General features: G+C 40.2%; 1 protein-coding gene across 3 annotated transcripts in view; it reads left to right on the top strand.

Annotated features, from left to right (window-relative positions):
* Window positions 1–11,580: 11,580 nt before the first annotated feature.
* The window catches only part of B4GALT6 (beta-1,4-galactosyltransferase 6), a 69,125-nt gene continuing 54,867 nt past the window's right edge, over window positions 11,581–25,838 (top strand). For all 3 annotated transcript variants that reach the window (XM_027749984.2, XM_027749963.2, XM_027749956.2), the window contains exon 1: window positions 11,581–12,089. In XM_027749984.2, the coding sequence (XP_027605785.1) occupies window positions 11,975–12,089 (115 nt within the window). In that variant the 5' untranslated portion in view covers window positions 11,581–11,974. The remainder of the gene's footprint in view (window positions 12,090–25,838) is intronic.

Here is a 25,838-nt window from a genome sequence, read left to right as displayed (position 1 = left end):
CCTGCTTCAAAACATAGGACTTCATCCTTTCTTTTCTGCTCTGGGACAGATTGTCTGATAAATTCCACTGAAGTTTTAGCTCTCCATGTTCCACAACTGTGTGGCAGAACAACTTTGTAATTTGGCTCCTACATGTGTGAAAGACCTTCTCTATTGTGCCAAACCAAGTACATATTTCACAAATTTTGGTTCAGAGCTAAAGTGTTACTTTACTGCATTCCATTAACAATGTTTGTTTGTTTGATTAACTTGCTGTGATTTTTTATACTGCAAAATGTTAAATGTCCAAAATGGTTGTGATTCAGCTTGTTCACTGTGTTGTCTCAAACAGAAGCTATGTCAAGAAAGAGGATGGATGTATTTGCTCACCATGACTCCTCAGTTTCTGTGGTCAGCAGGTTGGGGGTTACTGGAACCATCGATTCAGACCAAATCATTGAGTCCATCAGTCGTTATCAAATGTATCTCCTGTGGCTTTTACTAATTTTTCTCGAAACACATTAACATCTGGCCCCTATAACTCCCTGTGACAGTGAGTTCTAAAATTTAATTTTGCAGTGTATGAAAATATATTTCTTTTTGTATGCTTTAAACTTGTAGTCTGATCATTTATTTGAAGGATTCCCAGATTCTGTGTTTGGAGGGGAAGAAAAGGAAAAATCATACATTAATTACCTTCTCCTAGCTGTTAGCTTTCAAACTAAAGTATCCTGACCCATTTAGTTTTCTTTGTACAAAAACCGCCCACAGCTCTGCCTGTCTTTTTTCACTTCTTCTTGTACTCTTAAATTACAGGTTTTGGAGAATAGCAATTGTGAATTTATCCATTAAAAAGAGAAGGTTTTTATAAACCAGTTAAAAAATATATTTCCTACTTAATTCCTGATCTGTCAATGAAACCTGTGTTCATACAAACAACATAAATTTACTGCAGAACTGTAACAGAATATTTTCTGGATATTTTCATCTCCACCTTTCTGCAAATTCCCTATGCATCTGGGATAATGAGAACAGCCCTGGAAATTCGATAGTTTAGTGTTGCCTCCTAAAGCATTTGGGTCATTTAAACTGTTTCTAGACTTAGCTGAACATAAGGAGCTCTAAAATCATCAGCTAAGGATTTTGAACTAAGCCACACCAAATACAGTAATAACTAAAATGAATGATGATTTTCAGAACATTAAAGCAAGAAAGTATTTTCTGTTGAACCACAAATAGTATAAATTAATAATTTTATTTTTTGTTACAGAAGTATATATTTTCAAATGATTTTTTTGTTCACCAATTTTTTTGTAAACTTCTGTATTTACTAAAAAGACAATAAAGGAAAAAGAAAGAGGAAACAAAATAAACAGAAAGGACTAGAAATTTAAGTCACAGACCACGTAGATGTTGGGTAATTGTGTTCGTTTTGGTTGGTCTCTTTGCACATAGTTTCTCCCATACAAATTATTTCCTGTGACTTTTTGATTTCTTTCCACAGAGCTAAGTTGCATTTTTTTTTTCCTGTAGAATTGAATTGGAACCTTTTGTTTAGGCAATCAGCTGGGAACTATGGGGAGGGTTCCCAGTGATATGAAAAAGGTAACTGTAGAAAACAGAGAAAGAAAATATCAGTTCCAAAATAAATAAGATACACAAGTTATCTCCACTATAACAGAAAGTATGCAGAACAGAAGGATGTTAGTCTTTCAGTATAATACACAGTAATTTAATTTGGTAATCTTGCCTTCCTAGGCTGTCAAGTCCTATTCCCTACCACCACCAAAAGTCAGATTTCTCTTTAAATACGTGTGTTAGCCATGGAAAATAGATGCTAAATAAGACAGAGAGAACACTTACATTCATATGTAAAAGATATTATAAATTAAAAGACCTTCTTTCCTTATCAAAAACCGTATTTTCCAGATTCCCTGTATCTGACTTTATGTACATTTGGTGCCATGTCACTAATCCTCAATTTAAATTTAAGCTCATACTCATTCGTTGGTCTGTTCAATTTTCTCCAAAAGTACTCTGAAATGCAGAACCTATTTCCCTTATATTTTTTTATTTTTCTCTTAATTTCAGTCTGTATTTAAACACTTATAATGTTATTCTATCAAAAGATCTGGGGGGAAAAAAGTAGACACTCAGACAATGTTCAGATGCAAGATGCTGTTCCTGCTTTAATGCTTTTATTTTTTGTTTGTTTGTTTTTTTGCTTTTAAAAATATTTATTTCTAAAAAAAATAAAGTATTTAAGACCTTAATGGTTTTGGTTATATTGAGAATAACAACAATAATTTCATAACCACAGTTCATAATAATTCAATATTTCTTACTGGTTTTACCACATACACTTGAAAAAATTAATCTTAACAAGTTTTCACTCATGAAAAACTGAAAAACTCCCTGAGCAACAATACACAATTTGGGCATCTAATTAGTTTTTGGAAGGCTGATTTCCACAGCAGTTTTTGGTTGTTCTTATTAAGCATATGAAGCTTCATGGACTTCATTTTTGTTGTTGTGTTTTAGATCAAGATAAATTACCAGCTTTGGAAAGTGAGTGAAAAGACTCACATTTTTGCAAGATGTAGACATATATGCATGTGTCTACACAGAATCATCACATGCTGAATATAGAACAGATATAAATTCCTGAATTCGGGTTTATTTTAATTTTTTCATCTATACAGACCATAGGACAATCTTTGGGTTCTCTTCTGTGACTGTCATTTTTAGGCATGATTGCAATACCATTAATAAGTAATGGGAATAAATGGCTATCCTAAGAGTGCCTTAGAGTTTTGTAGGATACTTATTATTTCTTGTCTCTAGAGTTTGGAAAGTAGGAACTTATTATTTAACTTGTAACCTAGGTATGCTAGAGGAGGCCGGCAGCAGTACAGACCAGTCTCAGGTTGCTGAAGGTTATGACAAGGGCTATTTTGGCATTTTTCAGCCTTAACTTTTGTAACTATGCTATGGTATGGAGACTGGAAAGAAGGTCTTGCAGCATAATGCACCAGATTATCACTAATCTATAAGCATACTAAGAAATATACTGCAAAGAAAGCTACCCACAGAAGGAAGGAGTTCTAGCTAATGCTAACAAAGGTAACCTAAAATTGTGATTTAAAATCTACTTTAAATCTAGAACTAGATATGATTTTAAAAAATCCCAAAGAAACCAACCAAAACCACCCAAACAACCCCCCCCAAAACATACAAACACAAATAAAAACAAAACCTAAACCAAACAACTCTAAATTAAACAACCCTTCCAAGTTTGGTATTCTTATGTTGTCTGGAGTTCACTGGAGTTTGTGACTACTTCTAGAATTTCAAAGTCTGTGTGTTTGTTGTAGCCAGTATAATATATTTCAGTATTCTTTCCTCCCAGAATGTCTTACTTCCCCAAGGAGTAACTGCAACTCTGTTAAAATCTTTAAGCTTTTTACCAAACATATGTTTACTGTCAGTTCTTGAAACTCTGAGGGGTTGCCAAATGCTTGGTAGTGGCAATACCTTTAGAATTTCACTTGTTCTAAGAAATCAGCTGCATTTAAGATGATGTTCATGCCCATTACTGAGCAAAGGATGGGTTAAAGGCCACTATTTGTCTTTCAAAATATAGATAATTTCAATTATGACCAAATGATCCTGCTGGTTTTCTCTTGGGAAGTAAGACGTGAAGTGTTTAATGATTTTTGCTTTCTGCATTTTAGTTTGTTTGTTTGTTTGTTTCAACCTAGGAAAGACACTTTACACAATTTTTTTATCTTAACAAATTAATTATTACTTGAATGATAAGCAAATAAGTGAAGATTTTGTAGTGAGAAGCATAAGCAACAACAATTATGGTCAGCATCACCATGTCTACACAATTGTCAGGACATGACCCTCTGTGTAATGTTGTAATAATGAAAACACACTTACTCATTTTTAGCACTCTTTTTTTTTTTTAATAGCATAGGTAGAAAACCATCAAGATGACTCTGTAGGAAAACTTTAGACTATTATTTAATTTTGCAGTATACCAAAGAGTTTTTCTGAGGACAGAAGCTCTTAAGAAGGTTCAAACTATTTAAACACTATCTTACAAACTAAATGAAGTTGCTATTGAGAACTGAACAAAGGATTGGAATTCCACCAACTGTAACATTTGCTAAAGTTATCTGTGACTTATGCAATTTAAATGAGTCTGCAATAGAAAGCTTAATCAGAAAACATCTGTCTTCTAAGATGTAAGATTCTATTCTCTCTGAAGTCTGTTTAACAAACTCTGATTGCTTTTTTCTTAATTGCAATAGAAAGAGTGGGACCAGATTGCTTCTATTTATATATGCAAAGGAATTGCTTCTCTGAGGATAAGATTTTAGCCATAAAAAACAAAGCAAAGCAAAAGTCCTCAAGCCTTCCACAAAATCTTCTATTAATTTATTTCACCACTGAAGTGATTACCAGTCAAACTGCAGGATTTTTTTTTTTTTTGTACTCTGGTTTTTAAGACTTGAATAACATCTTAAAAAGTGAGGTTAGGGAAGCAGTCCAAGAGTGTCAGCTTAGCCTGCAGTTCTCTCTTAGTATTTCTTAGTCACTCCCTTTTTTAGTTTTAGTTTTAGTCACTCCCTGTTTTAAAGAACAGCTATTACTCAAAATGTAGCAAATAGAGGTTTCAGACTAATTCTGATGTCAGTAATTCAGGCCATTTAAATTCTAATTTCTGTAAAAACAGTACTGCATGTTAGTTAGTGGTGATTATGTCTCCCTCTGCATTTATTTTCACCTATTTGAATTACAGTGAAATAACTCCCATGATTCCCAAAATACTCTTTTTTCAATCCCTCTTCATATTGCACTTTTACAGCAATAAAATAGCCTCCTGCTGGCAGAAAATTCTTGATAAAATCATAAATAAGAGTATTTTAGCTTCATTTGTTGAGTTTAAAACTTTACTCACTAACTATAGGCTCTATTTTCAATCATAAAACATTAATATGGTATGTAAGAATTTATTATATATTCTTGTTTCTTGACTTCATACATCTAGGTGTTACAATTTGGCTAAGGAGTTTTGCATCTTTTATAGTTATTCGTAGACCGATGTACAGCAGCTACTAAATTATTTAAACAGAAGTAGCTTTCTAACACTTAAGATGAAAACTTAAAAAGCAAACCATCTCCCCAAGTATTTGTTCTGATTTTTGTTTTAACTGTTACAGAGAGAAGTTACTTTATTTTAGGGTGAGCTAGGGTGAGCCTCTTCGCCTACACCGAGAGCTCCTCTCCTTTTCCTCAATGTTTCATGGTTCAGCTCTAGAACAGACTTGCTTGTGACCTCTAGATTCAAGATTAGTATTAGAAAATGTTGTGTTTCTTTCCACGGAGGTGATCTTTCCTCAAGTAGTAATTACGTCTCTTTGTAAGAAATTGGATCTGAATCTACCTCAAACCAAAAAAAAACCAGCATTAGCTAGAAAAGTTAAATGTGACTGAAATATGAACTTAGTTGTTATCTATTAATTTAATTGAAGATAAGAGTATGATTTTACAAAATATCACAGCATAGGACACACATAGAAGGAATGCTGGAAACAAAGAATGTAAGGCCTTGTCTAATGTTTCTTTTTTTTTTCTTTTTTCATCCATCTGTGAAAGAAAATAGATCCACAACACTTCTTGTTGGACAATACTCTTCATGGTAGCAGCCACAACACATTTGCAAACTTTGAATATAGAACTCAGAGACTGCAGTTATTAGAAATAAGTTTCAGGTCTGAGTCTCAAACTTTCTCAAAATACTTCCAATTTGACATTTGATTTAATAATGGGATTATAATGGATGTAATGAGGTTAGGTCACATGACCCAAAACTTGAGTATGTTATTCTATTTCTCATTATTTTTTGGTTTGAGTTTTACATGATTGTGTGCCACACTCAGGAACACTAACTTTCCTTGTATTCTAGATCACCCTGACACAATTTGAATTAACTTTTAATGATAATTAATATTTATCTTAATATTTAAAAATCTAACACAGACAGTGCATTTTCTTGGAACTGTTAAGTGTCTTCTCATGCTTCTTATCCTGATCTTTTTAAATCCAGGCATTTTAACTCCTTGTTTAAGACCTTGCAAGAAGGATTACTTATCAATTATTTAACAGGATCCTGGAATGCTGCTGCCCTGCATAACAAAGTGTGATTAATCAAAATCATGCTGCTAAATCCAAGTAGATGAAAAACCCAAGGTATTTACAAACAATACCAACAAAGTAAGTGCTACATGTAGGATTAGTAATGAAACCATGTTATGTTCATTTATCAATTTTTATTACTACCATTAAAGAAAACAGAAAAGGCAAGGAAGAAAACTGAAGCAGTGATGGCAAAAGATTTAAGATGCCAAGCCACGGGGAATATTTCATGGAATTCCCTGTAGTGAGGAGAAAGCTGATCACGGAATTTTGCCTGTGGCTCAGGGGGTTGCTCAGAGCCAAGGGAGGTCTGTGGCTTGGCTGCAGTTCACTGGGCTTGTTTGTGAGACAGGTGGTGTGAGTAGGAAAGAGCTCCTGTAAAAAGAGTGTGAAAGAATCATTCTGCTTCCTGGGCTATCAGTTCCAGCATAAGTAAAGCAGCTGGGCTGGTTTAACTGAAAGTGAAGACAAAGTGACAGTGAGCTTGACAGTATTGGAATGTAAAGTAAGGTGTAAGGACGACAGAATGATATTGGTATTGATGATTAAACTTACAGAAAAAAGAAGACAATGCAAAAGTTGCAAGATTTAAATGGTACGTTAGTACTTCATTGTAGCTAAAAAGTGTTTCAAACAGATAAATGACAAGAAAAGATGTGACAAAATCATGCAGCTTTTCTACCTGAACAATACAGACTATGGAGGCAGCCAGGTGAAACTTGGTAATGTGTATAGGACTATCAATTGGGAGAGAGACAGACTCAAGATAGATCATCACACAGAAGAGAAAAAACAGATAGTTAAACAATAGTTTACTGCACCTGTTTCAAATACTGGGTATGAGCAATAAGAAATAATGTGAACATTCCTGCCCACTGTCTCACAGCACCCTGTGTCCACAATTACAAAGCCACAATGGTTTGGGGTGTCACTCTTACAAATGGATTCCAGAAGTGACCGAGACGAAAAATATCAAGCCTCTCCCTCTTTCTCTATCTGAAAATGTGCTGTTACTTTTCTCCGAAAGATCAGTGCCCTGATTTTGTTAACTGAACATCATCATGCACAATTGTGCCTATGCAACATGGGAAGCCTGTTACTTTAATTTCATGCATGCACTTCCTACAGCAGCATTTGTTAGACTTGATGAATTATATGACCTTTTGGAATGACTGACAGATGTGTTTATTATAGTAGCTTTGAAGATGTTGATGGTTTTGCAGCTGTTCTCTGATGAAATCTTGTTTGATTTTGTGTTTGCTGATCCATAGAAAATCCACTTTTGGATGGCTAGATTGAAAATAGGAATGAGGAGGGAGTTTTCATCTTTTAGAGGAACCTACAGTTGTTTAGGAACTCTTCTGTATAAATTCCATTGCAGGATGAAACAGAGCAGAGCAATGTATTTCCAATGGAATTTCCTCTTCTGACAATAATAAGTAATGTGCGATATGGTCTCTTATTCAAACAAGTGATCTACTTATTGTGCAGTAATCTTTTTACTGAAAAAAGTAATATTTAAAGAAGAGGTTTCAAGTACTTATCAGAGCATATACCTGGGCATAGTCATCTACCACAACTGTGTGTGAGTCATGCTGCAACTCTGGTAGTGTCCTGCTGCTCGAGATTCAATTAAACATGACACATCTATCTTCCGAAACTCCATTTCGATATCCTTCCACAAATGTTTCTATGTATTTAAGATATTATTCCCCAGGTTTTCTTATGCTCATCACAGTAGTCCCTTTAACTCTTACAAAAGTGCATCTAACAGTCTAAGCAATTAAACCAAAATTAATACTGTTGAGCTGAACACATGGCAATTGTCTTTACTTATGCAGAGACAGTGCTGTGTAGTGCACCACTTAATGCTCCTCCACACAAAAGCTAGGGCCAGTCTTAAGATTTTTTGTACCATGGACCTCACTCTTGACTCTGATGAGATTCTGCAAGTTGTCATTGTATTGATCTTCTATGTCCTTCCCCATGGTTGCAGCACAGAAACAGATCTTCTAAAACTCTATCAAAAACACTAATAAAAGTAGAATGGGGGAGAATCACGTGTCAATACTCAGTTATTACAGTTAATAGAGTAAATCAATAGCTTTAATATGTAAAAACTAAATTAGTAATAACATTACATCACATTTAAAATAAATTTTACTTTAATGTGAGATAGTGACAAGACATAAAGATACAGTACATTTTTGCTTCATAAACCCAAGTTTGTGTCCTATATTACCGTCAGCTAAAGCTTCAAACTTAAATCATGTACATAAACAGAAGTTCAATGTTGTGTTTCTATAGCTAGTTTTGCACTTTGCTCAATAAAATAAATGACATATATCAAGTTACATAGTTGCCACTGGCAATTCAGAATTTTGTGACAAAATGCATCACAGAGTCTATCCCTCTGTCTAATACTGTCATGGTTTAACCCCAGCCAGCTGTTCGCTCGCTCCCCCACCAGTGGGATCAGAGAGAGAATCAGAAGGGTAAAAGGTGGAAAACTCTTGGGTTGAGACAAAGACAGTTTAGTAGGGAAAGCAAAATCCACATGCACACAAGCAAAGCAAAAAAAGGAATTAATTCACTGCTTTCCATGGGCAGGCAGGTGTTCAGCCATCTCCAGGAGAGCAGGGCCCTATCATGTGTAATGGTTACTTGGGAAGACAAACACCATCACTTCCAATGTCCCCCACTTCCTCCTTTGTCCCTTGACTTTATATACTGAACATGATGCCGTATTGTCTGGAATATGGTCTGATTCTATGATCCCAACCTCCCATGCACCTCAAACTTCCTTGCCAGTGTGGCAGTATGAAAAGCAGAAAAGGCCTTGGCTCTGTGTGAGCACTGCTCAGCAATAACAAAAACATCTCCGTATTATCAACCCTGTGTTCAGCACAAATGCAAAACACAGCCCCATACTAGCGACTGTGAAGAAAATTAATTCCACTCCTGTGTGTACTGTATTCTACTGTACAAAGAAATGTTCAACATCTAGCAAGATTTTCACTGTTTAAGTAGGTCTTTCAAGTGAACATTTGGCTGTGTTATTACTATCACTTATTTGCATCATTACTTCACCGATTAACCAATCATTTTGCATTTCTAGCTCTGACCTTTACATGTCCACTGACTTGAGTTTTTGACATTTATGATATGAAAATACTGATATGGAAGCCTGCAGAGTGTTTGGAAATAGTCTGCTTGTGACTGAAGTGATAAGGGTATTCCCTCAGCCTAAGGGATGAACTCTACTTGACCATAATCTGTGCTGGGTGAACAAAATAATTTGTCTGTTATTACTGAAAAAAGATGAAGAGCATGTAGTGACAGGACAAGGGGGAATGGCTTCAAACTGAAAGGGACTAGGTTTAGATTAGATATTAGAAAAAAAGTATTTAATGTGAGGATGGTGAGAACTGGAACAGGTTGCCCAGAGGAGTTGTGGATTCCCCATTTGTGGCAGTGTTCAAGACCAGGCTGGATGGAGCTCTGAGCAACCTGGTCTAGTGGAGGTGTCTCTGCCTATGGCAGAGGGAACTAGGTTTAAGGTCCCTTCTGACCCAAAACATTCTATGATTCTATGATGATTACTGAAACAAGATGAAGGTATTACTAAATCTATTGCATAAAAAACATAGTGCAAGACTGCAATAAAATTGTATTGGGGGAAGGGGGGCAATTCTACATCTCCTTTCTCTTTATCCTATACCTGACTAAACTCCACGCACACTAACAACACAGACCTGGATTCTTACACAACTGGATCCTGCTACCATCTCAAGTATGCTCAGGCATGCCCTGGCCTGCTGCCAACCCCTTGGCACACATCTTCCTATCTGTGACACCATTTAGAGGAGGAATATGATGATGATGATAGAACGATAACTCACTTGACCCTATCACCCAGCAACTTGTGGCAGCCAAAGCAAGAAAGAACAGTGAGTCAATGTGGAGCTTATGTTGCCAACTTTTTAAAAATACGTTTTTTGAGCAATGTGCTTGGGAGCAAACTGGTAAAGGAGTGTGTAGATCATCACACTTGAATTTGGCAAGTCTGAAAGCACAAGTGTAGCCAAACCTTCAGGCTACGCTTCCTGATCTGCTCTATGGAGAACTGTTGGGTCACAGAATCACAAAATTGTTAGGTTTGGAAGGGACCTCTGGAGATCATCCAGTCCAACCCCTCGCCAAGGCAGGGTCACCTAGAGCAAGTGTCACAGGGATGTGTTCATGTGAGTTTTAAATGTCTCCAGAGAGGAAGACTTCATGACCTCCTTGGACAGCCTGTTCCAGTGTTCTGCCACTCTAAAGGTAAAGAAGATCTTCTGCATCTTGAGGTGGAACTTCTTGTGTTTATGGCCATCGCTCCTCGTCCTGGGCACCACTGAAGAGTCTGGCACCATCCCCTTGGCACCCGCCTTTGAGATATTTGCATGTATTGAGGAGATCCCCTCTCAGTTTTCTCTAAACAGGCCCAGCTGCCTCGTAAGAGAGATGCTGCCAGCCCCGACTCCCGTTTCCAACTGCTCTGCACTAAAACCTGCGGGAAGCACGACGAGATCCGCCCATTCCCTCTCTCGGTACAGAGACAGCGCCGGCTGGGGAGAGGAGGGGAAGGACAGGCACCAGCCCTGGAAAGCGGGCACGGGCGGGGCGGGGCAGGGAGCCGGTCCTGCCCCACCATGTCCCGCTAAAGGCGGAGGTGGTGGGCGCGGGAAAATATCCCTGCCCGACGGCCGAGCAGGCCAGGATCCCCTGGAGCGCGGGTTGGGATGCGGGGTCCGCGCGAGCCGCTTCGCCCCACTCCCCCCGCCCCCCGCACACCGGCGGTACCAACGCTCGCGCGCGCACCAGCCAATCGGCAGCGGCGGGCTCGCTTCCCCCTGCCCTCCCATTGGTGCGCGGTGGCGAGGGGGCGGGGCTGGCGCGCGCCCGCCGCAGTCCCGCAGTGCCGCCGCCGCCGCGCCGGGCTTGCGCGCGCGCGCGCGCCACAACCGCCGCAGCGGCCGCGGGGCTCGGCGGGGCGGCTCCGCCCGGGGCGGCGGCGGGAGCAGGAGGGAGCGCCCGGGCCGGGCCGGGCTTGGCGCGGAGGTGACTGCTCACCCGCAGCGGGGATGCTGCTGCTGCCGCCCGAAGCCGCCGGCGCAGACGCCGACAGCCGCCGGGCGCCGCTGCGACAGAACAACAACAACACAACAAAGACAGCCGCCTGCCCCGGCGAAAGCTACAACAACACAACAAAAAAAGCTAGCTACAACAACAACAGCCCGCCGCCGCCGGAGCCGAGCCGGAGCCCGGGCCGGCAACAAACAGGCCGAAAACAACAAGCCGGGAAACAAAGCCGAACAGCCCTGCTCTGGCTGCCGGGCGGGGCAGGCCGCCGCCGCCGCTGCTACAGCCGCCGCCGCCGCCGCCAGTGAGGGGACAGCAGGCGGGAGAGAGGGCGGCCGCGGCGCCCGGCGGCATGTGAGCAGCGGCGGGAGCGTCCCCCGAGCCCCGCGGCAGCACTAGGGGGGCCCGTCCCCGCGGCGGCGGTTCAGCGCGGGCATCCCCGCTCCAGCCACCCGCGAGGGGAACAAGGAGCGGCCACAAAGCGCCGCCGCCCGGCCGCCTCCGCCCGACCCGCCCGCTCCCGGCGAGGGAGGGGGCGAGCGGAGCCCCCTCGTCACCTTCTCGCCGCCCGATCTATGGGAGAAGCGGGCCGTCTCCCTCTAGGAAGCGCTGCCGCGGCTCGCCGGGACTGAGCGGAGCGGCCGGCGGCCGGCGCGGCGGGAGGATGCCACTGCTGCGGAAGGCGCTGCGCGTCTCCAACCGCTCCATGCTCGCCTTCATCTTCTTCTTCTCCTTTTCCTCATCCTGCCTCTACTTCATCTACGTGGCCCCCGGGATCGGTGAGTCGGGGGCCGCTCCCCGGGGAGCGGGGGTGAGGGCGGCGGTGGGTGTCAGGCTGTCACAGCGACCAGGAGGGCACGGACGGCGCCGGGCGAGGGGCGGCTCAGAGGTCGCAGCGCGATCCCGCCCGCCCGGGGAGCGTCGGGCGGCGGCGGGGGCGGCGGTAGCGTGCGCTGATCCCTCATCTTTGTTCTGCTGGTTTCAAATGCTCTAGAAGGTTCATGTGCCATCGCGAGGTAGGTGGGTGCTGCCCTTGCCTCGCAGGCTGGGAAAGTGAGGCACAAAAGCAGCTCACCGCTTCACCGTGTTATAACGGCAGGAACAAGGAAAGAACTGCCAAACTGCTGGACTCACTTGGATGTATTCATCTTTCGAGTTGTTAGAAACTGCATTAATAATAAAGCACGTGTGAACAAAAATTAAGAACCAGTTTGAAAGTTTGTTGTTTACTTCCGTCAGTGGGATCTCTCTTCACAGGTTTTACAGTTTGTTAACTTCCACTTCTGGAGGAACCACCTCAGAGGGGAGAGGGAAGACAAACAGTTGATTTAGGAGAATCTTCATGAAATAACTGTGCAAGTTTGTGTCAGACAAAAAAATGTGCTATTTTCCTTAGTTTGCTCTTCTGCTGTTACTGGGAGACTGTCAGGCTTTTTTTCACTGGATGATCCTTTCGAAACTGGTTAGCATTACCCCAGAGCTAAGGCCAGTGTTATCCTGTATGATGCTCTGTGAGTTTTCACTATGTTGGGTGTCTGTTGACTAGGCAATGTTTTTTTTTTCCAGGGAACGTTTCCACTTCTGCCTGTTTCCTTGCTTTTCAGGTGCTACCTAAATAGCTGTAAAATCATCTCTCTTCAGTGCTTGAAGCGCCTCTCTGCAGTCATTACTCTGAAATGTCCACATTCGACCACTGAATCTGCGGGAATTGTTTCCTGTTGACTGCGACTTTATGCTATTTGGCTCCCTCTTGTTCGCTATCTTACATTTAGCTTGTAAACACTTTCAAGGTGCAATTGCTTCTCCTGTACTTACATAGTTCTCCTGTAGTTCTGTAATTCTCCCACACTTATATACTTCATACAATATTGACAAGCCTGTCATTTATTATTCCAGTTCAAATAAATATAAAAATGATTAGGGAATATATCATGGGTTGGAGTTCTGAACTTTCTTACCTGTCAGTGTTTCCTTGCTGAAAGGGGTGTAATGTAGTCTTGCAAGTGAGAATGATGCTGCTAGGGTCCATTCAGAAATCTTAGGTCTTTGAGACACTGCTGCAATACATATATGTGTATATATATATATGTAAAGTAGACTTCAATTACAAGTAGTTGGTGTACAATTTAAATAGCAGAGTACACATCTTTCTAAGTGAAACTATTAACATCTTACATAATGTGCACAGCTGGAGTTTTACTTTGTTATTTGAATGCTTCTTTTCAGTGGGTATCTTTTTAGGAAGCACGTCTTCTCACTAAACAAGGCTTATGTAGTATCTTGTACAGAATCAGAGCCTTTAGTGGGGTGAGACTTTTCATTCCCGACTTTATCTTGCTGCTCAGCTGTTGAAAATTACATATGTTTCCTTTTTATTAGGAATAAAATGAAAGCAATAGTATGTACCATAAGTCTTCTTGGGGTAAGTTATGTCTGATCAACCTTGAGGAAAAACAAATCGTACTGAAACTGGTCTCTCTTCCTATCTCAGACATATATACTGTAATTGTCTCTTTCAAGCTGTGGTTTAACAATGCAAAAATTTGGGGTAGTTCCATAAGTTTGTGAGATTACATCTCTTTCTGGCTACTGATTAATTCTGTGCTGCCCTACCTGTATGCAATTGTGTTCTGAACTCATCCAGCTTAAATCAAAACCCTGCAATATTGATATTCTTTGTCTGTGGCACTTCTTGATCCACTTTGAAATGGGACCAAGCTGTGCTGGCTTGGGGGTCCTTGGGGGAAGGAGTATAGAAAATGGTAAAGGAAAGGGCAGTAGGAAAGTCTTTACACTGGTATATCAGCCTATCAGCTTCCAGATGTGATGCTGATTTCCCAGGAGTTTGCTCCTGAAAATGTTACTGGGTGGAATGGAGAGAAAGAAGGTCAGATATTATCTAAAAACCAACAAGCATCCTGGCATATTCATGGAAAATGTAAGAGTGGAAGGTTTTCAAAAAACCTAGGAACACCCAGGTTTACAGGCAGATGATTCATCTAATAATCCTATGCTGTATGCTCATGCCATTTGCATATTGTGATAGAATAGAATGTTTCACTCTACTTGCTCCTTTTCACTGAATGTAATGAAACAGATGTTTCTAAGTTAAGGCTGATTTTGTGTGTGTGGAGAGGAAGAGGGCTTAAGATTACTTATGGAAGCTCAGCCACTTTACCTGTGAGCAGCTTTTCATGAAATATATTCTGCAGCTAAGTCATAAATGATTGGGATCTGCCATAATTTATGCATACAGATATGTTTTAGTTCATCAGAACACTTTCATCCTCAACAAACTACAAGCCACAGTGTCAGAAAGGATAGAAATTCTAATTGTGTTGTAGGGAACTGGAGCTGTTCCCTGGCTGCTTTCTCTTCCTGATGGTCAGAGGAATTGAAAAGGAGGGAGAAGTTCACTCCCAAATGCTTTATGGAGCAGCAGTGTGCTGGAAGGTGGGAGGGGAAAAATAAGTGGATTATGTAGCAGAATGGTTTCCTGAGATGTCAAAGTGGATTGAAAATTTGAATTCTTGTGGTCTGCTAGGGTGGGATTCCCTCTTAGCAAGCAATTTATAGCTTATCAAAGGAAGGTGTCTGCACTGGGAGAATTCTCAAAGAGGTCACTATCACATTCCCTCTGCCCTTCATGCTATTTAGAAACTAGAGTTACTGCATTTTTGTAGCAAAACTGCAGTTTTTTGGCAAATACAGTTTGGGTCAACTTGAAATATTGACAATTTGTTTAGGGGGAAAAAATCTTAATTACTTATTATAGGGTATTTAATTATTTCTGTCTAATATTTTATAGTTTTTATTTGCACAAAAATTACAGATATTACAGTAACATCACTGCATAGCTTTTTTTTTTTTTTTTCCTCTCAGAATGTTAGTTCTTTGGGAAAGAGAAGCTTTTATTATCCCATGTATTTCAGAATATGAGGGAAGGAAAAGCATTTGCATTTCATGTTTTCAGTTACAGTTCTGTGTTTTGAGACTAAGACATATAATATTCCACATAATATAAAAATATGGGGTTTAAATGGTTGAGGAAAATTCATACATAATGTTGGGATTGTTCATGTGCCTCCTTCCCCCTCTTCTGTAAGCACAGACGATTGGATGAGGTAGAGATGGCTGCAACCCTACATCAGCAGCACCCTGATGGCCTTTTGATAGTCAGAGGAGCTCAAACATGAGAGCAGAATGAAACATTGAAATGTTTAAAATTTAAAAATCTCATGTAAATGTTTAATGATACTTCTGTGTGATAGTCTCAATAAAAGCAGATAACAGGTGCTACTTCTCCAGAAAGACCACTTCATCTGGTGCTCTTTCTCTGGTACGTGAAATGAAAGGATAGAAACTGAAGTTTCTGATTTTGAATTAGTCAATAAAGATAGACTGTGATTCTGAAACTTTGCTGGAAGTTACAAATATCCATGTAGTAAAGACTGAAGAAGGTGGCTGAGAGCAAGAATATTTGGCACCAGTACATTCTCTTTCATTATTGTAGATAACAGTAGTGATAAAATGGACTCAGATAGTCTTTGTCTGGTCCTGACAGCTATCCAGAATACATAGGTATGTTCAAGTTTACGTCCTGCAAAGGATCCAAAGATGAGGAGAATAAGACAAATTAACAAGGCAACGGTGACCAAGAGAGCATTTGCTGGTCTTATTTCACTGCCAAGCCAATCTGAGTATTGTAAGAGATATTTTTTTCCCCCTGCTTTTCCAATTTGCTATTCAGCATCATAACTGAAATGACATTGGACAACATAACTGATCTCAGAAAATGATCACTTATTCATCTCTGGGGTTTTCCTTTCTGTCTGATTCCAGCAGAGAACCTTTACCAGACTGGGTGGAAGAGGACCTTAGAGCTCTCAATATTGTAGTCAATTGCAGTCTAGTTTTTCACTCAGAGGGTGGTTGAGCACTGGAACAGAATTCCACAGGGAAGTGGTCACAGCGCCAAGCCTTTCTGAGTTCAAGAAAGTTTGGACAACGCTCTCAGGCACGTGGTGTGATCCTTGGGGTGTCCTGCGTGGTGCCAGGAGTAGGACTCAATGATCCTGATGGGTCTCTTCCAAATCAGCACGTTCTGTGATTCTAACTTGTCCACCTTGGACATGATGAACTTTGTAGTTCTCATCAGAACTGGTTATGAAACAATGCAGTGATTAAGGAAGATGCAGTCTGCTTTGGCATCAGTAACTAGGAATCCTGAATGGTGAAATGAGATTGAGGAGTTAAAATCAGCTGCTGTTTTCTCTCCTATGCTCTTCTGCTTCTTTTATTAAAACTTTGCTACTTCCCTGGCAATCCTAACCGAAGGGCAGCTGTGCAGGCTAGTTGGAACTTTGAAGCATCTCCATTGGTTTTAGCTTACGACTTTACATAAATCTATTTCCTATTCTGTTATTAGGAAGTAGTTTTCCTAATAGGAAAGGATGATCTCACTCCTTTTTGAACTTGTGCAAAAATGGAGGAGAGTGCTGCAGGTGCTATCAGCAAGATAAATTTTTACCAGGGCTTCCATGTGCTGTGCCTATAAATGTGGGCACAGCCTTTGTGATGATATGCTTTGTTCGTGTCAGCTATGGCTGTTGTGGTATTATCAAAGACTTGCTGTGTGTTTATAGAAAAATTTAGTTTGGAAGGGACCCCTAGAAGTCACCTGATCCAGTCTCTTGCTGAAAGCAGATCCTACTGGATTGTATTGCTCAGAGCTATGTCTACTTGAGTTTTGAATAAATCCAGGGATGCAGATTCTGCTGTCTCTCTGGGAAACCTCTTCCAGTGTTTGACAACTGTGAGAAGATTGTAATATGCAATTAAAATATTCCATCTTGCACCTTGTGTTCATTGCCTTGTGTCTTTTCACAGTGTACCTTTAAGTGTTCAATTTAGCCTTCTATATACAGTTCTGCTGTATAGCTGAAGACAGCAAAAAAGTCGTCCTCCTCTTAGCCATTTCTACTGAAGACTGAACAAACCCATTTCTTATACTTTGTTCTTGTACAAAATATGCTTTATTTTGAAAGGTTTCCTCTGGGCTCACTTTGGAATATTAATGTCTGTCTCTTACTCAGGTGACCAAACTGGACATAGTACCCCAAATACGGTTTCACAAGCTGCTAAATAGAGGAGAGTAGTTGCTCCTATAGGTCTGCTGGTTGTTAATACAGGGCAGGATACTGTTGACTGTGTTTGCCACAATGATACACGGATGGCAATACCTTGTCTGAGGGTTTTGTGATAGAGCCTGTGTATGGATTTACTGCAGCTCAAGGGCTGCACTGAAATAGGAATAATACAATTAACCTCTTGAAAACAAAACAAATCATTGGTTACTCTTCTTCTCTGATGCTGTGTGGAGATACCTGATAAAAAGCTGATGAATTTTGCAGGATGTCATAGATGTTCATGTTTGTATTTTTTTTCGCTATTGCCTTCTTTTACTCCTCTCTAGGGAATTGTTCTCATGGGTCTCTTCCAAGTTTTTTGAGTGAATGAAACTTGTCTGTCCCATTGTTTCATAATTTCTGCAGGGAAATGTCTTTACTACAGCCTGGTTGTTGTTTGGGAGCTATTTTCAGCTATATTCCATTATTGAAGTTCACCTGTTATTAAAGGCTTCATTTGGAGGTAGGAGTACTTTCATTAGTTGCAGAGGTCTTTTTCTTGCTTGCATTGCAGTTTTTCACTTCAGTTCCTCAAATTTTAATCAAATCCTTTAACTGAAAAATTTTAGTCAACTTTCTCATTAATCTCTTGCGCAAAGAAGAGAATGAGGTTTAAACATTCTCTGCTTGATCTCTGATTTCCAGTGATCAGATGTTCTTCAGCATTCTGACTAACAGCTTGAGCTCCTTATGAACTCAGGCAGGTAAGTTTTCTGCCTTATTCTGGGAAGTGCAAAGATTTTTCAATTATGTTGGCCCAGCACAGTCATTCCTAGCACCTCACTGGCTTTCACTTTTACCAACACATTAGCTTTGACTAAACACGCATATTTCTTTCTGAATCGGTTGTTTTGCATCTTTATCCAATAGTTTTCCTGAAGTCCTTAGGTATTAATAGTTATTAGTCAGGGAACTTGCCTACATAAGATTTCAATGAGTACTCATATTGTGATGTTATTCTTAGACAGAAAAGGGTAAAAAACCAAGCACTTATGATGTGCAGCTAACTTCATAAGGACAAAATAATTACAAGACCCCATGTGAAATGAGTTTTCACTTAAGCCAGCCAGTTACTTGAATGTGTTCTTTTCATGGCTTGAGAAGAAGAGATTGTATTCCCTGGGAACATTTATTTGAACTGTGATGCTTTACTGACATGGCCAAAGCTTTAACCATTTCCATACCTGTCTGTGGTGAAAGATAGCTCATCTACTGGCTTTTCATTAATAAGACTGTTTCTGCAAGTGACTACCTCTGCTTGCTTTTCTACAGCTCTTAGTCTGTTTCAGGTAATCTTTTGTATTCAAATTATGCAATTATGTTATGGGAAACATCATGCAATTATTATGCATTGTGTGGGATCCAGTGTTAGATTCTTGGGAGCACAGTGTAGAGATTGGTTTCAGGACTTTAAGATATAAAAGAAGCTTTTTTTGCAAGGTATCGCCAATGGTCAGTTCACTTTCTTAGATTTGCAGTTGTCCTTCTTTACCTTCTGTTCATTGTGCATTTATTGAACTATTTTATGGCTTGCTGTATAATCAAGTAGTATCCTGAGAGGGTAGAATAGTATCAAAAGTGTTAGAAATTATATTGAGCATTATATCCTTTATCATCCTTAAAAATAATGTTAGGGAAAGAAATTTGAGATTCCCTTTTTTACTGTCTCCAATAAACAGTGAACTGACATTTATTTAATTCCTCAGACTTGCAGTCTGAGGACTCTCCATTTGGCATATATGCTTTGTGGCAGTGAATATACAGGGATTGTCTGAAGTATTAAAAAAACAATGCAGTCTCACCATCCCTGTGAAAGAAGTTTGAATTTATTGTTAATTTATAGATAGTGCAAAACTGCTATTAAATATTCAACAACAAATCAGGTAAAATTATATTTTAAGGCATAATTTTTTTTTTGCTTTTTTCCTGGTTGTTGCATCTGCTTTAAAAACAACTTCTGATTAACAACAAATGTGTAAAAATAAATAAAGTCCCAAGGAAGTTGGACACTTACTGTAGTATTTGTTGATGTTCATGGTAAATTTCAGTTTGTGAATAGGAACTAGTTAACAGCAGTCTTACATTACTTTAGGTATCATCCTTCACTGGTAAATTGTTTAGTGAATCAATTTTACAGACTAAGGTCACTATCCAGTAGTGGAAAATATTTCTAGATCCTAGATGTTTTAGAAGCAAAGCTTCTGTCAAGCTCTATTTACTGTATATTTAGATTAATTGTAGAATTTAATCTTTAACACTTTTGTGATAATTTGCTATGCATAAACTCTGCCAATAATTTATTTATATCTCTAGTATTGCTGAGAATAATATCATATAACCTTGAGATGAGAACATATCCATGTGGGATGTGGTCTAGAAATGCCCCCATGGGATGATTCCCCATTTACAATTACTAGTGGAGAACTGTCTGTTAACTCCTTTGAATCCAATTTTTATGCATTATGTTGAATGTGCTTTTCAGAAGTCCTATAAAACAGGTGTTGACTAGCAGATGGGTAACTTTAGGGTCAATGGTGTGGCACTATACCTGATGAGAAACTTGTTTAAACATGTCTTAAAATGGCTCTTTGTGGTCCCTTTGCAAACACGTGTTTCTTCTTCCCAATACCCCCCACAGCAACTGTTATCTCCCATGCAGGAGTGTCCTGGGAAAGGTGTCCTGAGGTGTCCCATTGGTCCTTTGTTTAACCCCTTCCTATTGGCTGTTGACCCCTTACCTGATGGTTTCTTTTGTGTGACCCTGAACTCGTGATTGGTTCCCCTTTGACCCTCCTAAAAGCCTTATAAACCCCTTCCCAACAATAAACTCTCTCTTGCCTCCTCTCCACGCCGGTGTGCTGTCTCTGTGCCTGCCATGGAGCCACGTGGGTGCTGGGGGGAGGGGAGGGCACCTCTCCCCTCCAGGCTCGGGGCCTGAAAAACCCTGTTTCTGGAGTTCCCCTTCCCCGTCCCACAAGACATCGGAAATGGTTCTTCAGGCGGAGAAGGAACTAGAGCTGGGCTCCCCCACGTCGTGGATGGAGAAAGGGAAACCCATATCATGGTCATTTGGAAAGACCTATTTGCTGTAAAACCGTGTTTCTCGCATTTGAATTTTGCGGCATCCACAGATTTTCTATGAAGTATCTCCTATCTGAGCTTTCCAGCAATTTTTTTCCCCTGGAAAGATCAGTGTATAATTCTCAGATGGTCGATCATCTTCTTACTTTTTAAGGTTGTGGGTTGTTAACTTTTTGCTTATTGCTTTGATAGCATTCTTCAGATAAGGCTTTTTCCATGTTTGTTTTTGGGTTTATTGGTTTGAGGGTTTTGTTTTGTTTTTGTTTTTATTTTTAGGATAAAAGCTGCATTTTTAAATCAAATTTGTGATCTTCATCTTTTGTTTAGCATTTAAGAAATCATCGTTTGTAATCTAATTAATACTTTTCTATGTTGCTAAAGTATTCACAGTTCTAACTTCCTGCTGTTGTTCAGAACATCAGTCGTTGATCCATTTTCAGCTTCACTTGTTCTGTTGTATACTTTACTATGTTGGTTACTTCTAAGCGTGTGGCATATTTTTTTGGCTTTGCTTTGGTGTATGTGTACAGCATGACAAATTGCTAAGTTTCTATGTAAAACTGAGTCTTGTGTTTTTTTCTGTGAAGTTGAGGGTTTATAAACTAATGCAGTGTTGCGAGAAGTGCTTTAATTTTTGGTGTACTGCTTGGAAGGAGCTTGATTCCTTGAGAGAGAGTGATCTGTGAATGAGACCTTTTTCTTTAAAAAAATTGTGTAAATAGTCTTCGGGTGAAAGAAAACTACCTGACGTAAAGCACTGAACCATTTTAACAGTTATTTTTATACTTCAAGAATTAACACATTGCTGCCACCCCCTGCCCCAGTGGTCTTGTTTTCACTCTAACAGTTAAAACTATTAATAACTAGTGAGTTATAAAGAATTAAGACAAAAAATGAGCCATCTGATATTTTTAATATGTCTTCTGAAATACAGGATGATCCTTTTAATGCCCTGATGTGCTTTATCAGAATGAGTTTTAAATAACGACCTAAAACCAGGACTTTTGATGACTGATGTGTGGCTGTGTGCTCATGGTTGCTGATACAGGTCTGGATCAATTGATAGTAAAATTTCATCTGAATTAGGTATGAGCTCATGCTTACACTGTAGTTGCTTTAAGTGGAACATTGAGTATGGTATTGATTCCAAGGTGTTCTATGTGGGTATGTTGTTCATTTTTCACTGCACTGCCCATTCGATTACCTTGTAAACTGTGTCTGTATTCTATGTTTCTTGAGTCAGAAATTCTCTTTCTTACTGTAGATCATATACAGTAAAATAAGGAAAATATAAATAAAACTGGTTCTACGTGGTTACATTGTTAAATGTTTTCTTTGGTTACATGTGAAATTTTGCCTTCCTGGTTTGTGCGTGGCCTTGCCCTATGACAGTGATGGTTGGTACAGATGCAGGAAGACAATAGTAGAAGCAAAATGACAGAATAATTGAGTTGGAAGGGACCTCTGGAGGCCACCTGGTCCAGCCTTTCTGCTCAGGCAGGGCCACCTGGAGCCAATTTGCCAGGACCACGTCCAGACAGCTTTAGAATATTTCTGTGGATATTCTCCACAACTACTTCGAGCAAGCTGTGCCAGTGCTCCATCCCCCTCATGGTACAGGACAGTTTCCTGGTGTTCAAATGGAACCTCTGGTGTTTCAGTCTGTGTCCATTGCCTCTGGTCCTGTCACTGGGCATTACTGAAAAGAGCCCGGCTCTGTCCCTCTTTGCACGTTCCCTTCATATACATTGTATACATACACACGCACCCATTAATATGATCCGCCTAAGCCTTCTTTTCAGTCTGAACAGTCCCAGCTCTTGCAGCCATTCACCATAGGAGAGATGCTTCAGTCCCTTTGTCTTCTTCATGGCTCATTGTTGGACACTCTCCAGTTCTCCTCTGTTCTACTGTGGAGCTCAGAATTGGACACAGTACTCCAGGTGTGCCTTCACTAGTGCTGAGTGAAGGCTGGAAGGATCACCTTGTCCTGCTGGTAACATTCTTCCTAATGCATCCCAGGATGCTGTTGGCCACCTTGGCAGCACATTGCTGGCTCACGTTCTACTTGGTGTTCGCCAGGACCTCCAAGGTCTCTTCTGCCAAGCTGCTTTCCAGCTGGGTGCCCCTGAGCATATATTGGTGCCTAGGGTTTTTCCTCCCCAGGTGCAGAAATTTGCACTGCTCCTTGTGGAACTTCATGAATTTCCTGTCAGCACATTTCTCCAGCCTGCTGAGGTTGCTCTGGATGACAGCATGGCCCTCTGGCATATCAGCTACTTACCCCTTTTTTGTGTGATAAATAAACTTTCTGAGGGTACACTCTGCCTGTCATCCATATCACTGATGAAGATGTTACACAAGACTGAACCAAATATTGACCCCTGAGGTACACCACTGGTCACTGACCTCACCCTTTGGGCTTGGTCAGTCAGTCAGCTTTTGATCTACCTCGCTGTTTGCTTGACCAGCCTGTACATCAACCAATTTTCTATGAGGATCTTATGGAATACAGTGTGAAAGGCCTTACTGAGGTCCTGGCAGGCAATGTCCACTTTTTCCTTATCTACCAGGCCAGTCATTTCATCATAGAAGGTTATTAAGTTGCTAGAGCATGACTTCTCCTTGGTGAAGCCATGCTGACTATTCCCGATAATTTTCTTGTTGTTCGTGTATCTGAAGAATGGTTTCCAGGTTTAGCTGCTTCATCACCTTCCCAGGGATAAAGTGGAAGCTGATCAGCCTGTACTTCCCTGGGCCCTCCTTCTTGAAAATAGGAGTAACATTTGATTTCTTCCAGCCGTCGGGCACTTTTTCCACTCACCATGATCGATTAAAGATTGTCAAGAGTGGCTGTGCAATGACATCTGTCAGCTCCCTCAGCACATGATGCATCCCATCAGGGCCCATGTTCTTACCTGTGTTTGGTTTGCTTAAGTGTTCCCTGACCCGATTGTCTTCCACCAAGGGCAAGGGTAAAACTTCCTTGCTCCAGCCTGGTCTCTGGGACTTGGGATTCCTGAAGATTAATCTTGCTAGCAAGACTAAGACGAAGGTGACATTCACTACTGCAGACTTTGAGCACTGGTTCACATTTTCCTTAGTTTTCTTCTTGTCACCTATGCACTTTTAGAAACCCATTTGTTGCCTTTGACCTCCCTGGCCAGATTCAGTTCCATTTGGTTTTCAGCTTTAGCTTTCCTAACTGCATCCCTGGATGCTCAGATACTGTTTCTGTATTCCTCCTGCATTACCTGTTCTTGCTTCTACCCTCTGTACTATTTTTGTGTTTGATTTTTTTCCAGGAGGCCCTTGTTCATCCATGCAAGCCTCCTGGCTTACATAGTCCTCTTGACTTTGTTCTGGACTTGTTTGAAAGGCTTAGTCACAGTTCTGTACTTTATCAGGTTCCTAAGACCTTTGCCCTTCTGATTGTTTCCCCTGTCCCACTGCAGGGGAGTGAGCAAGCAAGTGGACGGGGGCTTACCTGTTAGCCAGATCAACCCACCACACTTCATATATGTGAATTAAGATCATGCTTCTATAAACCTGCTGTTCTGCAGAGATAGAAACTCAGGTGACTTTGGCTTTTGGTATCATGCTAAAAAGCAGAATATAGTGTACAATCTCCAGAGGTTATCTCTGATATCAGTATTTGCTAAGTGATTTATATTAAAAAATAACATTATTTTAGTGTTGGAATAGGAAAATATAGAAGAGAAGAGCTGTACTTATGAGGGGGAACATACATGGGGAAAAGAAGGGGGATGATACCAATTTGAAATGTGTTAAAATTTGTAGAAAATAATTCTTTGGTAATTAGCAAATTTTTGTCCTATTTGAATGGCAAAAATCCACTTAGCCTCGTCAGGCTAAGGTTGTAGTTTTCTTTTGTTTCTGTTTTAGTGGCCAGGAAGTGTTGAGACAACTTCAGGATCCTAGCAGCTGAGTAACTTTTATACACATGTAAACTCTTGTTAACCAAAACAGGTAGTCATGCTGGCAACAGGTTTGATGGAATTACATACCATGCATAGCACCCAGGATATTCAGAGCCACTAATATTCCTTGTTTTGATAAGGAGTTTTTGAAAGTGAGAACCCCCCCCTCAATTCTTTAAAAAAAGCCCCTATTATTGTAGGGCTTGCAAATAATATTCCTTGACAGATTATGTTGGCGTTTGTATCTCTTTAGGTGTCAGTAGGATTGTTTGCTACTGTGGTGGAATTAATCAATATATTTTCCTCTGGAAATGTCAGAGTCTTTCATATGCAGTACTCTAGAGCTCTGGTCTCTGTGTTGGGCTGTAAGAAGTTATCAGTCGATCTCTCATGCCACTGGTACTGAGTCATCTGATGAAGTGGAGTTCCTGAGATAATATTCTAACTTTTTTTTTTCCCTCTGGTATGTTTAGTTCTTTCCTCCAAAGACTCTGAGTACTTTTTTTTTGTTTTGTTAGGGTGATTACTAATTACAGCAAGCCAAGTATCCCTCAGACAACTGAGAGCTTAACGTAAGTGAAGTGACAGATGATCCCTTTGACCCTCTTTGCTACCCAGCGTAAAAACTGTTCCATAAAGGAAATTCGTCCCTCCCTGTGCAATAGTTTCTGAGCTCTGTGAGTCCTGGATAGACATTTGCTTGCTCAGTTATAAATGCAGCTTCATTTCTACCTTACTTCTTTCTGTTTAAGACAAGGAAGTGTCTTGAGATCAGATTTGGGCTTTGGGTGCATGGCTGATACAGAGGAATATTTCATGCTGTTGTTGGTAGTGAGTCATTTAATTACTCAGAATGTTGATTTACTCACCCTTGATGTCAATAATAAATATTTCATGTGTAATTACCAAACATTAATACTTTGAGATTGGCAGTGATTTGTAGCAGTTGTATAACAGAACAGCTGTTGGGGGTGAATGAGTAGCAGCACATTTTGGCTGAAAGTTGTGTTAACTAATGACTAAAAAAGTCCATTATATTGGACTAAAAGATTATCTAGACTTTTTTTTGGTCCTGTATTTCAATGATAGATGTGAAGATGTATATATGAGGGATATATCTACATATGAAAACTTTTTTATTGGTAAATTAAATTGTTTCTTGTCATTCTCAGTTGTTTTTTGTAAGTTAAAAAGATGAAAGTGTCATATCAAGTGTCTTGACATTTTATAGTTTTGGGCTTTATACGGAAATGTGGTTATGAATCCATTTTATTCTTGTGTGTTGTTACTGTTAGGTTTCACTCTGTGGACCTTCATG

This window comes from Pipra filicauda, unplaced genomic scaffold (assembly GCF_003945595.2).
Source record: "Pipra filicauda isolate LSUMZ 115617 unplaced genomic scaffold, ASM394559v2 scaffold240_size1633699_pilon, whole genome shotgun sequence".
Classification (NCBI taxonomy): domain Eukaryota; kingdom Metazoa; phylum Chordata; class Aves; order Passeriformes; family Pipridae; genus Pipra; species Pipra filicauda.
Note: the sequence above shows the minus strand (reverse complement) of the source record. Positions and strands in the feature narration are given on the sequence as shown.